At 34.7% G+C, this 14,486-nt stretch overlaps 1 protein-coding gene across 2 annotated transcripts; it reads right to left on the bottom strand.

The window, feature by feature from the left end:
- Nucleotides 1–1,143: 1,143 nt before the first annotated feature.
- LOC105337881 (Iroquois homeobox protein 6a) lies at nucleotides 1,144–13,292 on the bottom strand. Of its 2 annotated transcripts, XM_011442812.4 has the most exons (6): nucleotides 12,818–13,292; nucleotides 11,379–11,627; nucleotides 6,941–7,053; nucleotides 6,299–6,663; nucleotides 2,515–3,205; nucleotides 1,144–2,264 (listed from the first exon to the last, which is right to left on the bottom strand). In XM_011442812.4, exons 1-6 carry the CDS (start codon nucleotides 12,875–12,877, stop codon nucleotides 2,237–2,239), a joined length of 1,506 nt encoding a protein of 501 aa, XP_011441114.3. In that variant the 5' UTR covers nucleotides 12,878–13,292; the 3' UTR covers nucleotides 1,144–2,236. The 2 variants fall into 2 exon arrangements, with proteins under 2 accessions (XP_011441114.3, XP_065935035.1); XM_066078963.1 differs by lacking the exon at nucleotides 1,144–2,264 and having other exon boundaries at nucleotides 2,511–3,205.
- Nucleotides 13,293–14,486: the final 1,194 nt, after the last annotated feature.

Genomic DNA, 14,486 nt, shown 5'->3' on the forward strand with positions numbered 1-14,486 from the left:
TCGGACATCTTATATCGATATCAATATCAGTTCAATAGATCGCTAATCGACTTCCGGTCAGTCCAGCAGCCAAATCAGATGTCCAGATCATAGCCTCTATCTAACAGCATTAAACGTTACGGCTTTTAAGCCTCATTAACATCATTTAAGTGAAACGATTACTCGTAATCAAAAGGTACTGGATAATGCGTACCCCCTGTGTATCTTATCTAGACCATCTGCACCTTGGACGACTTGACAATGACCAGTGCCCTGCCCCAAGAGATGCCCGACCAGATAAGCCATGGTCCCAGAAATTCCTGCATTTTGTTCATGTAGTCGGACAAATGACTTGAGAGAGTTATATTTTTTTCTTTAAAGAATTTTATTATTTGTATGTGCAGATTTCTTTTTTTTTAAATTTCATTTTGGTTTTGATTAGGATGATTTGGGTGGCATTGTATAAAAATAATAAGAATTTTATTTAAATTTTATTCTGTTTAGAAAAAATTTATAGTTGAACAAAAAGAAATACAAAATTGTATTATATAAATCTTGAAATATTTTTTGGTGTAAATGATATTAAACGTTAATCCTAAATCGATAATCTAAATCAAATTTCTCTGCAGCAGAAAAATAATCTAATCATCTTTCTAAATATGTTTATTGTATTTAAACGAATGAAATAAAAATGGAAATAACACTGCTTTTGTATTTTTATTTTCTTTGTGTTTGACGACAGTCGAACTAAACGCACCGCACTTACTCAACACTGGGCTTTCCTGTGGCATTGAATGGTCTGTTAGGTCGTTCTTATGAACCCTGAAACACACAGGAAAACGGGATTCCCTGCTCATAATGTCAATCACAGTCATTTCCCTTTCGATACCTTTCATCCCCTTTTGTATCCAGATTTTAAAACAACGCTAATCCGAATGACTGTTGCAGAGCATCCTGAATTTCTGGGTAATTAGGTGCAGCGTTATGAGTGTTGCCTTGAACGGGTCCTGGATGCTTAATGCAACTATCACAATAAGAGTATAAAAACCCCAACAGCAGTAATGAGCCTTTCAGCCTCGTGTTTGATGAATATTAATTTAATGACTATCATAATTATTATCTCATAAAATGTTTTCAACGAAATATAAGCAAGCCATTTGTTACTCAATAATTTTTTTTTATTATTCCATTTGAATAAACAGCTATACATATTGACAAAGAAAAATAAAACAAAAGAAGAAATAATCAATATGATTTTGTGTCAATTGCAAATACAAAACCGAGTTTGTTTTTGTTCTCAAAAATTGTAGTATTAATATACAACAGTCATTTTATAAAATGACTGATAAATTGGTTTCGGTAATAAATAGAAAACAAATAAATACACAGTCTTAATAATTTTCCTCTTATTATCATGTAAACCTATTTCTGTTCAATCTTGTTTAACAAGATAGAATCTACTATAAACCCCAAATGTTTCCTTTCTTTGCTTAAACATATTAAAATAATATACACATCAAGAAAAATTTGCAGAAGACTTCGAAATAATTCATCAAAATTTGTGTCGTGTGATTCTAGAGAAATATTTACAAGACCTATTCATGACCTTCTTTAGCTAAAGTCCTTCTGTCGCGTGAAAACGAGTTTGGAATCTTTAGATATTTTTCACAGTAAATATTGCCTCGAAGCTCTTACACTATCATTGTTTCTGCTCAACAAACTCATTTTTCAAGTCTATGGTGACAGCGCACTTCAGTTCAATTAAAGCGCAATAGGTAAAAAGACTGATGGCGCATTAAGTTTTTCTTCGGACTACTTGAGTTCTAAAGTGGAGCCCGATCCCGACCTTTTCTGGGTGAGAGAACCCAACGAGGCAATATCTCCCCCTCGATGACCAATGTCAACATACGATTAGACATAAATATAAACACGTTACCCTGATTCCCAATGTCAATTTCTGACTAATTTTCCTGTCTGATAGCATCAAGTCAGTATAAACATCACTTGGCTCATAGCACTTGGTGGAATATTTAGCACTTCAGAATAATCGGAGTCTTCATAAATCCCTTCGTAGTCATATTAACCTTGTTAGGAAAACTCTTGTCTGCACCAAACACTGAATATAACGGGATAGGATCGCGCATTGTCCTTAAGCGCCCTCCAAATGTCTCCGAGCACGGAAGATTTTGACCCTATCACGCCTGCTTCACCATGAAACATCCGTAGATTCCTGAAGATAGTCCCCCACATAGGAATCCTAATACGATATGGTCGGCACATCTTCTCTGAAGATATTCCGAGATGAACGAATTATAAGTAATCCAACAAAAACAAATTACATCTTCAGTAATAAAAATCAATGTTTGTTCTTTTCATGAGATGTGCAAAAATTCGGATACATGAGAAAAAAAATTGGCTTTGTATTTTTCTTTTCCTTTTTTTTTTAAAGTTCGTTGTATACATTCCATTATGTACAATTTTTTTTTATTAAAAAAAACCCATTTAATTGTCAATAAATAAATAAAGTTTAGTTACCCGATAGGGTTTGTTAGTCTTTCATTACTCCTTGCTCCTACGTCACGCGCCGGTGAGTATAGGGTTGAGAGAGAAGGATAGGGTCGTAGAATAGGTGAACTTCCGGTTGACGAGAGTCCGTTAAATCCTGATCCGGTTACTCCGGGCAGCGTTGAGTTCTTGTCCAGCATCCCGCTCCCGTTGTTGGCACTAAGGTTTGTGTAACCAGATGAGGAATTTGTTGAGAACATTGACGATCCTATAGAAAAAGCGTTGTCCATCCACGGTCTCATTGTGGAGGCAGAAGATGGCATGGAAGGTGATCCTAATTTTGAGAAATTTAGCGGAAGGCTTTGGTCTTTTCCGTTGGTGAGTTGGGAGGTAGTATTGGTGCATCCAGCGGTAGAGGTCGCTACATGCGCAAGAGACCATATCCGGGGTCTTAGGCCGTCCCCGCCATCCATATTGGAAGCGTTTAAGGTCAGGGAAGTGTTTATGTCACTGAGACCAGAGTCACTGCTGTTTGAACACGGGGATTCGAGTCGTTTATGGTCCATGATCGGTGGTTTTAACTCTGTGTTGGACATTGAGGGTGCTTGCATACTGTCCACCACCCCGATTGGGGTCAGGGTACTCATCAGGCTGTTTTTGTCGCTGAAAACCGAATTCTCCTCCAACACTGAATCTTGGTCGTTTTTGACTTTCAAGATGTCTGTCAACAGAAATTTTAAAAAATCAATAGTTTCATAGAATCCCAGCAAATGTTTCTAAAATTGAGCTTAAAAGGCTGTTTTAAAACGTTTTACTGCATATTTATAGCACCTTACAAATCATAGTTTGATTTTTTTAATGTAAATACATGTACATATAACATATCATTATCAGCCTCGCTTAATAATTTTACTGAATGCCTTAAGTCCTGTAATCTCATTTCACTAAAGCACAGTTGAAAGAAATTAAAAATTTAAAGTTGAGTGAAATATTCAAGTGTTTCGCAAAAATGTCCCTTAGCTTATGGCCCCTACAAGAATAGCACCTGCAGCAGGCAGATGAAAACGAATTGTCGCAAGAAAATTTTTTTGAACAATCCTTTGCAGGACCACACTACCTCGCTTCTTGGGAGAGATTTAGAAAAGAAAGGTACTCTTGGCTATTCAAATAAACACAGTCCAGATGTTGCAAGGAAAGTCAAAGTAAATTTGAACGAATTTGAAGAGTGTGTATGGCAGAAGGGGATTAACATGTCGTGGTTAAACAAATTAAGTCAGCTTAAAGGAAAATTCTATTTGCAATAACTTCTTGTCTATTTCTTACAATAAAGCGTTCATTGAAAAGAAATCGGGGGGGGGGGGGAGGGGTTGTCGTCATTTTTGAAGCTGTGGGTTTTTTTTTAATGAATTTAAAAGAAAATGCTGTTTCTTTCTTCTTCTTTTTTTAATTGATAATGCATTTTCCAAAACTTTTTAGCATCCAACGTTGATATATTTCCATGCCACTCTTAACAATTTTTTTTTTGTTTCTGTGAGAAAAATTATAGTTTTATTGAGTGGAATTTCTGCGGATATATATTGCGACGTTAAGCTTTAAGAAACTTCTGGGTGTGCTAATATTTCGGCGGTATGAAAAATCATCGAGTTAGAAGGAAATGACTTTTGAGGGTTTCAATGCTTAGAAATAGAAGATGTTCCCTTTGAAGTGGAAGATTAAACAGTAAGCATTTTAAACAATTACGGACAGGAGACGTGTTGTCTTTCGGGACGTGTTAGCAGTTGTCGAACAGGCAGAGAGGCTCCAAACATCAAATGGTGATTAATGTATCCATTTCCAACGACAGTCAATAACAATGTAATATATAATTCTTTTGTGGATAAAACATAATGCAAAATACAATTAATTTATGGCGGAACTACAAATAGTGAAACCAAGCCATAAACGAGTAGACAGAAAAAAAGGGCCACGCGCTAATAGACCTGTCATGTTTCTCGACGCATAGCTTTTTGACAGTCACGTGACTGTAATGACGTCTGCAAAAAAAAAGCACCTTCAAAATTGGTCTTTCAGGAAAAAAAAAATCCCAAATTTTGAATAAAAATATACCAATTTGATGGAAATATAAAGCAGTCGAAAGCAACTAGTAAAAATGAGATAGGATGGTATTTTTACGGCAATGATAAATCATTTTCCGTCAAAAAAATGCGTGTTTGGCGGCAATATCGTCTTTGGGTCAGGATTACGGGCGGGTAATCTTGCTTAATGTGGCTCACGAATACTCTCAAGCTGGCAACCTAAGGGACCCAAAGGAATGGTTTACGTGTAATGCTTTAACTAGGGGGAATATGTGTTTACTATCAAGCGTTTCATCAAAAATGCTCGTGTGAGACCGTGTCCATCTTTAAAAGCGCATACCTTCCGATCTGTGATTACGAGCCCATTGACAATATAAATGTCCTTTTCGATTTGTGTTATTGATTTCAATTATAGCGGCTTATCCACGCACGAAATGGCGATATGAGCAAAAAAAGAAATTCAAATGGAGAGAAGATTAGCATCAAACGCCTGAGTATTCCTTTCTAATACCCCCAATGAAATTTCTCTTTTTAAAACAACAGGCAAAAAGGGTTATCCATCACATATGCTGACAAGAATCCGAACAAGCACGTGCAGTGAGAAAGCAGAGAACTTAGATCCTCGTGTCGTCCGAAGTTTCTCATAATTACAGGATTCCAGCTGATTGTCAAGTGTCAATTGATCGTCTGCTTACTACTTAGAGGCATTAAGGCATGACCATGTTTTTTAATAATAAAAAAACCGAGAAAATTAGAGTATTCTTTTTCAAGTCGTTTGTTCTCATTTTCAGAGGGGGGAGGTTTATTTACGAGCGGCCGGAGAACCCCAGCTAAACGGGGGGAGGCGAGAGGCGCGAATTTGGGGATAATAGAAGTCTGCTATCAAACGGATAACAATGCACACTGAATGTCAATGCCAATGATTGCTAGAAGCTGGACGTCAGATATGAGTGAAAATTTTCAAGACAACTTGAACGAAAGTGTGGAGACGAAAAGGCGATGCACGCGCAGATAAATTTCGCAGCAGATGTAACATTGATGATATCGAAAAGAGCTGAAGCTGTATGGAGGATTTCTTGAAGTCCGAACGAAAGCCTCCGTCGATTATTAAATGCTGTGATTAAATTCTTATCGTAAAACAACTGACAATCTTTGTTTTCTTTGATTAAATTAGTCAAGAAATACGATCAAATATTTGTTAGAGGTCTTATCGCATAGAATAATCCCCTGCATTCTGCACATATTATTTCTGAGGTCGATTCTTGAGAAACATTGAGTTTATACGTGGGAAACCGATAACGAGAGAATCTCGATAGCGTAATAGACTCCACTGTCTGATGCAAAGGTGACATCGCTTTGAAATTTCAAAGATTGCACGTACTATAATCAGCTTTCGACATCGCAGCCATTAATCTGAGTTGCAAATATTAATTGTCAGAGCCGGGGTCATGTTTTCAGTATTTCCAAGCACTCAGCATTCATAGAGCAAACAATATCTAGTTGTCATGTTTTAAAATATCAGCGATACATCATACAAATTCTAAAACACTTAGCCCAATCTCTGTGTTGTTTCATTTTGTGAGCTCCAGACTGAAGACTTTAATATGAGTCATTATCAAATCGTAAGAAAAACTGTTTATCACAATGAAAACGATCATTCAACGTTTCGAATACCCATGTGCCAAACTCTGTTTAGTTTAGATTCCGCGTGCAGACGAGAGAAGTATTTAGACACCTACCAAAACTGTCCTTCTCTTCGTTTTGTTTAATGGGGTCGTTGCTGTTTTCGTCGGTCTTTCGTTTATCATCACTTTCATCATCGTCGTCGGCCTTGTCATTGCTGTTTTCATCATCGGCGTCTCCACACCGGTTTCTTGGCGACCACGTCATCTTGTTCTCCTTCTTAAGGCGGCGTCTGGCGTTGGCAAACCAAGTACTGACTTGGGTTAGCGTCATTTTTGTAATAATGGCCAGCATTATTTTTTCGCCCTTTGTGGGATAAGGGTTCTTTCTGTGTTCGTAGAGCCAAGCCTTTAAAGTATTTGTTGTCTCCCTTGTGGCGTTCTTACGTCTGGCGGCTCCATTCAGATCCATTCCACCATAACTAAATTTTTTTTCGAAAAAAAAAATGACAATTATACTTGAGAATAAGAGTGTGTTTCTAATAAAAACACTAGAGAAAATAGATTTTTAATCATACAACATTCATTCATGTTTCTTGCACAATACTGCCACAAATTATATGTTTACAACTCTTGAGAGAAAAAAAACTCTCTTGGGGAGTTCATTGACAGCGTACTTCTACTGAGAGCTTTAGAACTAAGAACTCTTCTGTAAAAGAAGGACCGGAAAGTCAGGTGTTTCAAGTGAAAGACACTTACGCATTTCCGTAAGGATAAGCAGCCATGGCGGGATCGTAAGGGTAGCAGGCAGACGGCTGAGACAGACTCCGCCAGGCAGCATCCGACCCGTCCTTCAGGTCATAGGGAGAATTCTGTAACAAGGAGGCAGAGCTAATTATAAATATCCCAGTTCATTAGATTGCATGTTTTATAAATTTCTCTCCAAAATAAAGTTCACCTAGATTTTGAAGGGTTAAATTTTTTGTAAGAGGGTTATTTTTTTTTTAAATTTCATCAACTTGTTTTCGATTTTTTAGTTTATTTTCAGAACCTAACTTTAATTTTGTTCGCGTAAATTAAAAGCATTGCTTAAAACATGCGAGAATATTCTACAAGTTAAAAAGGTTTTGAATTCTAGCTGATGATAATTTTTCTGAAGATTGCTTCTATCAATGAAAATATCCTGGTAAACACTTTTTTTATTTGATAAAAGTATTTGCTTTGGTTTTAAATTGTTGGTTAGATTTTTTTAAAATTTTGAGGCATCAAATATTTATTGAATTAATTTTATTTTACAAAATTCGTTTAGTTAAAGGATTTTTATTCATTTTGATATAAATTGTTATCTGACTTTGCTATTGAATTGATATGAAACTCAAAGTTAGAGAGTAATCCGGGGTTTTTTTCACTTTGAAACAATTTATTCTTTATTGTGAAAATTCTATCAATTTTCACCTACATTTTTTACAACTTCAAAATATAAAAAAATACTTTTATTAAATCGAAAGATATTTTACCGTTCTTTTGCAGAAAATTAAGAAAGAAAAGAAATTTTGAGAAACACACCACAAACTATTTTCGAGCAAGCTATTTTTACAATTTAAAATTTAAATCAGTCAACATTTCCTTGAATTAATGGCTTCGATCAATACACAAAATATCGTTTTAATTAAGTGTCATTATTTTATGTATTAGATTAATTTACAACAAGTTTAAGAATGCATTATTATATTTATCATATACTAAAAAGCCTAGAATTTGTCATAAAACTTATTAATTGTACGCATTATATTTTCATTAATATACATGTATATGTAATTAATGATTTCAAAATAGCTAATTCATCAATGAATGCAGCGTTGTGTAATCATTACATTCCCCATAACTCAAATATCTGATAGAAATGTTTTTAAGGTGAAAAATAATGATTTGCAGGACGTATAAATTAATTAGTATGACAGATAAGTAATAATTAGTACTTGTAAACGGAAGGGCCTCGGGAATTGTTTATTTACAAGGCGTCGACGCGAGAGAAATACGTCAATTTTAAGCACCCATAATAATACAGTAACCGCATAACTCAAAAAAAAAATTAAACCCCAAAACCCACCCAACTCCTGTAATTTGACATGCTATCAGAAAATGAAATTAAATAAAAATGATTTTTTCTTCTTCTTAACATGTTAACAGCAAATTGGTTATTGACTTGGGTACAGTATACCAAAAATACGATGCCAGGGTTTAAGGGACCACCAAAGGAAGAATTCACACAGACGTCGACAGGGCCAAGAAGAAGGAATTTTGCAGAGGATGAAAAGTTCAAGAATTCAATTCAATTTAAATCGGCTGTACACGACGCCTTTCTGTTTGCTAGCCACTTCATAAATCCATAAATCGTTATCTGTATAGCTGGCAACGATGAGATTTGCACGCTTAAAAAAAGCAAATTTGCAAACAATTATTATGTTTATGCGTATCAAATAGATTTTAATAACATCTTTATATACATGTATAAAGGGTTGTGTTTTTTTTTTGCAGTTTCTGAAGAAGGCAGAAGAGAGAGGGAAAATGAAAATAAAATACTGCTGTGAATTCTATAGAACTTTATTTTAAAATTGTGATGTTAGCGAATGATGGATGCATATTCTTTTCGAGAATACAAAACGAGCACTTTCATATATTTTAAGTGATTTAGTATTGGAACGTCAGTTTATTCTGTAGAAAAGAAAGAGAGAGAGAGAGAGAGAATATATCAGAGGATTGGGATTGAAGTACTCGCAGTTTGAAACCCGTGAACGTAATGAAACATAAAAATCGGTGTTATGAAATTTTTGACAGATAAAATCTTCAATTGGCACCCCCAGTCCGTAGCTTCCTCTATTAAGCCCGCAACCATATTTCACACCGTAAGACCAAAGAATGGAATGGTTTAGTTTCCCTGAATTTTGTGAATGAACATTTGCCGTGAGCCTGAGAAAGGTGATCGGAAAGGTCCTGGATCAAGTGGGGAGATGTCATTATCTCAGCACCGTTTTAACAGAGCAGGGAGGAAGTTTGTCGCAGAAAATTAGTTAAAGATTTCAGGTACTTAAAACCAATATTGCCGACACTGCGATGGGGCTCTATAAATTTCTGCTAATCACCCTATGGAACCTGCTGTTCTGAAGAGATTGAGGGAAATTGTGAACAAGATAGTTTCTAATTGCCCGGCAGTTTGCGGATACCTCGCTATAGGGCCGCCGTCAAAGAGTCTCGGCACCCCCGATTTTTATCAAGCTTCTATCCGAATCAGACTTTATCTCGAATTCCTGCCAGTTTTATTTATTTTTAAATATAACTTTTATTTCTTCTCTGTAGGAATCGTTTGAAAAAACAAGTTGATTGTTCTATACATTTATTTTCGAAAAAATGTTAAATTTTATGACTAATTGAAATTTTATTATGCTTATATATTTAAAAAACAAAATCAAGAAAATGTAGGAGAAACGACAACTTACTCACCATCTTATATGAAAAGTTAAAAGAGTGCTAGAAATTATTTAGTGGAGTTTTTTTTCCAAGATGCTGATTGCTATTTGGGAGGCAGAATCAATGATTAATCTTTCAATGTTTATCAAAGATTCCAGGCTCAGTTTACCGAAGTCATTCAGTATATTCTTATTTTTGTTTGCGTGATTAATTCAACTTTAAACTGCGTAGAAAGGGGTATTTTTTGTGTTAAATAGTTAATATCCTTATTCTCTTTTAATATCATGATAAGTTTAAAGTTAAAAAAGAAAAACGCATGACCCTAATAATCTTTTCTGTTAACTGTATAGAAAGTTGAAAAGTTTAAATTCTATAAATTTGTCGGTTAAACTCTGCAGTATTTGTCTTTAGGATTCGACGATTTTGTTTTCATTATAACGAAAACAAACGTCTGACTGGAATGAAATACTTTTTTGATTTCTTGTCAATAAGATCGTCTGCTAACTGCCGAGATTCAAAGAACAGATCCATGAAATGTGTGAAAACTTTTAAAGAGCTAATCATAATCCTTGAAACATGCATGTATCTAAAATTAAATACCGTTTATTTAATTATGAAAGAAAAACATCGTGTAAAAAGAGGAAGAGCTTCACCCTTTCTAAAAATATTTAAGATTCTCGGAAACAATTTTTAAACCACTGGTTTAGGGAAAGTAAGAGATGGTCTGGGCATGGCGACTAATTTCTGTTCACAAGGAGATAACGTGGAACCCCGTAGAGTTCCGGAGAGGCAGAAAAAAGAGGCTATCCGATAGGCCTTATTTTCCCCGACTTTATCTCCAGATCTAAACAAAATGGCCAACAAGTCAGGAACATATCAATAATTTTTTTTCTTCAACATCTGCAAGCGTGGTCAGCAACTCGCCAATTTAACAGAGAGGGTAAGCAGTTCACAAACTCGTGTTTGAAACAAAAAATTATATTGCTTTACTTCTTCATGTGTACTCATTAAACTTTAAATATAGCCTAAAGTTATTCTTCCTTCAGAATGAAATAACTTTTAAATAATTAAAATGATTGCCAAAAAAATGCAATTAAGCTCAGAAAATATTCCATAACATAATTCAAGGGAAGAAAAAAAAACAACCGACAAAATAAAACATGGAATGTTCTATTTTGTATGAAATTAATACATTTTGTGTTGTTAGATTAGTATTTGTTCGTAACAATATTTTGAAATTGTGTGCACAATCTTTCTTTAAGAAAAGCTTATATCAAAGGTTTATCATATGTAAAAAACAAAAGTCTCACAATTTTATATTGTTTGAACATTTTCTTCCTTAGCGAATAATGTTTACTATTATGAAATATGCCGCAAAGAATTATTGGATGGCTATAATTATTGAATACCCTATACAACAAGGAAAAGCCTAAATAAAAAAAAGGAGAAAGTTTATCGATTGACAAAGATCAGACCGACTTTGATTGATGGATTCATTTACATCGTTATTGACGGTCGTGTGGCCAAACGCTATCCCTATTTACACTTTTATTCAAAAGACGCCGCGGGTATGACGATCGAGAGAAAGAAAAAAAAGGTCCCATTTCTAAAGAAAAGACCAACACACACACACAGTCAAAAGCCCCACGATTTATCAAATTGAGCCATTTATTTAGATCATCATGGAGTTAAAATGTATAAGTGAAGCTAGCGGGGGGATGAGACTTACCAGAGGGGAGTAAAAGGCTGAGGGGTCTGTCCCCAGGGGCATGTAGCTCTGGGAGCCGTAGGGTCCGGCACTGTAGACTGAGTCGGTGAGGGAGGGGACCCGGGAGTAGGCGCTGAGCAGGCCCGACCCGTACTGACAGGAACACACCGTCTGTCCCGTGTGGGGGTCCGTCATGATGGGCCGACCGTTCTCACAACAGGAGGTGGTCGGGGAGGACAGCGTGGAGGTTGTGGGGGTAGACATCAGGATCTGTGGAGGGATACAAAAATGTCATGTGATATATTATCACTAAAATAATAGTGACCTAAAAGTAAAATCGTATGCTTTTTCTGCCAGACTTGTGATCAACGCATTTGATAAATTGTCAAGACCTTATTTGCAGACAAAGATTTCTTTGAGCATACAGAATATCAAACTGTTATTTCAGTTTTTCCTAATAAATTTATAAGTGGATTCAGCGTGTCTGATATATCATGAACCCATTTTTGCAAATATTTTAAAGATTATGACTTTATATAGAGAATAATGAACAAAATTATTTACAGCTATATCGACTTGTACGTTTGAAATGCACCGGAGTTATCAGTTGTTGATATATAAATATCAAGATGCATTTTCATATTATGCTTCATTAAATAACATGCTGTTTTTATAATTTACATGAAATAATTGTTAAAATAAATAATGTATTGTATGAAATATATTGCCAATTCAAAATAAATTACTTTTGATTTAAAATAACATTGCTTAATTGTCACAGAAAGAGTTCCCGGTCGTAAAATCGTAAAACATTTTCCTTAAACAAACGTCATTTTTGCAAAAACTATGTACATCAAAATATTCATATTTAATTGTTGTTTTATCAATAAAATTAGTAGAAACGTGCATTTTATTTCCTTATAAATAGCATGACACAACATACTGCTTAGATGAAGGTCAAATATATCTTAATATTCAAATATTTACCACGTGTGCAGACTTCAGAATTTTACACAAATTTCTTATAGCCAACAAAAATTATATATTGGATCATTTCAAACATTCATTGGCAATCTTTGCAATCATAGGACTTCTATTTCTCGTTGAATTTGATGTATGATCTCGGCTACTTCATTTGACGTTGGTCATACTTTTATGTAAACCGATTGTCCAAAAAACTATTGCATTTTCAAGTTATGGAGCCTGTGGTTTAGTGTTAAAGTACGTGAATCGCCAAAAATCGCCGATCGAGAACCATAACTAATCGTGGTTTACCGTAACAATTAATTACAGGAAATTGCACTAATTAGTCGTACGTAGGAGACCGTCGTTAGAATAAAAAAAAAACCTCAGAAATATACAGAAATTTTCAATAGAACAGGACAGTGGAAAAAACAACATCATTCAATCATCCAAACGTTTTAATTGATCAAGATTGACATTAGTTAATTCAAGCTTACCTGTGACGGCGAGGACAGAGTTGTTGTGGGGTAGTTGTATCCGAATTGAGGAAGGGACATCGCACACACCCCACGTTTTTGAAATCCCACCGCAAAAATTTAGTTGAACTCAGTTTTTCCAGGTGGAAAACAAAAATTAAAGGACTGAAAAGTCAGCGTAGAAATGTTTAAATCTCCGGTTTAAACAAATTTTCACTGCAAACAAATATTGAAACAACAGGATTTTTCCTTTTCGCAACAGAAAAATGAATCAGTTTGTGTTACGGTCATTCAATATCAAATATTCAAAACTTTTTTTTCTCAAAAAGATTCTTCTTGCTACCACATGTCCAGCTGTGTATAGTAACATCCAAGTACACACAGGTCGATATAAGGGATTTTGTATATTGCCGCTATCTTATCACAATTCTACTATATTTACTTGTTTTGCCGGTACTCGTGTTTCACTAGCGTTAAATATTCAACTAACATTTACATGACAGCTCTATGTTACAGACCCTTTTTTCTCGTGGGCAACAAGAGCTGAAATATGATTGGTCTAAAATATTTCTTCTGCGATCGCTGATTGGCTTATAATCGTGCGCGTGAGATATCTTTGTAATGGAAATTACTCCGCCTTAAGCCCCGCCCACAACCTGCGAGAAAGAGAAAAAAATAACAGAAACAGAGACTTTCTCGTATCGTTTTCTTACGATAATGTCAATATTCGACAAACAGCAAACGGATAGATTATTTCCATATCATTCATAACGGAATCAGCGAAATCAAATAATGTTAACATGTAACCACGACTTCAAAAACTCACAGAAAGAATTTTTAATATAATTTTTTAAAACTAATGTATTCTTTTTTACTTCAATTTTTTATGAGAAAAAAAAATTCAAATTTGTTTGAAAACGAAGTACAAATTATTGATTAAAAGTTGTGTTTAAAAGCACAATTAATAACGAGCCGATTACTCGCAGTATCACGGCTGTGAAACGGAAAGAGGAAATTTGAATTGATTTGCAATAATGTTTTTTCAAAGCTTTAATGCCGTTTGCTATAGATTTAGTCCAAGGAAAAAGCTATCAAGTTCAAAGAAAATAATTGACAAATCCATTGCAAACTTTATCTCTCCATCTATGTTCCAAGTTGCATTACAATCCATTAAACAAGATTTGATAAATAGAACGAGTTAGAGAGGTGTTATTTTGGTATTATCGAGAATTTCATCAACTGCGAAAACTGTTAGGACAATTTGTCGCGGAGAAGTAAAACATTTTTACATTGATTTTTTCCCCTTCATATATGAAAACGAAGAAAAGGCCGATGCAATCACCATTTTTTTTCTTCTTCGTGAAGTGTAACCATTTTTTTTTTCTGATTGTGATACAATATATATTTTACCACCATATGAGATTAAGATCAAGATTTCGATGGCGCTCTTTTAAAAAGTCAATGGCAAGGCTAATATACAAAATTTATTACATAACTTATTGCGGCAAATATTCTTGTAATTAGAAAAGTACAGGATACTTTGAAATAAATTCATTTTCATTTTTTTCTTATATTCGTATAAATGAAATCTCCCAGGAGTTGAATTTATATTACTGATTTGTTTTCCATAATTTTATAAACCTTAAGTACATATAATCCCTACGGACAATATTTCTAGAATTAAATCTTT

The sequence above is a fragment of the Magallana gigas genome, chromosome 3 (assembly GCF_963853765.1).
Source record: "Magallana gigas chromosome 3, xbMagGiga1.1, whole genome shotgun sequence".
Taxonomy (NCBI): Eukaryota; Metazoa; Mollusca; class Bivalvia; order Ostreida; family Ostreidae; genus Magallana; species Magallana gigas.

What these genes read in the sequence shown, in the direction of transcription:
- LOC105337881 (XM_011442812.4), bottom strand. Translation starts at nt 12,877, where the DNA reads ATGTCCCTTCCTCAATTCGGATACAACTACCCCACAACAACTCTGTCC. An exon ending in CTCTGTCCTCGCCGTCACAG is followed by an intron (nt 11,628 to 12,817) that starts GTAAGCTTGAAT and finishes ATCCCTCCACAG; the next exon opens with ATCCTGATGTCTACCCCCAC. An exon ending in GCTTATCCTTACGGAAATGC is followed by an intron (nt 6,664 to 6,940) that starts GTAAGTGTCTTT and finishes AAAAAAATTTAG; the next exon opens with TTATGGTGGAATGGATCTGA.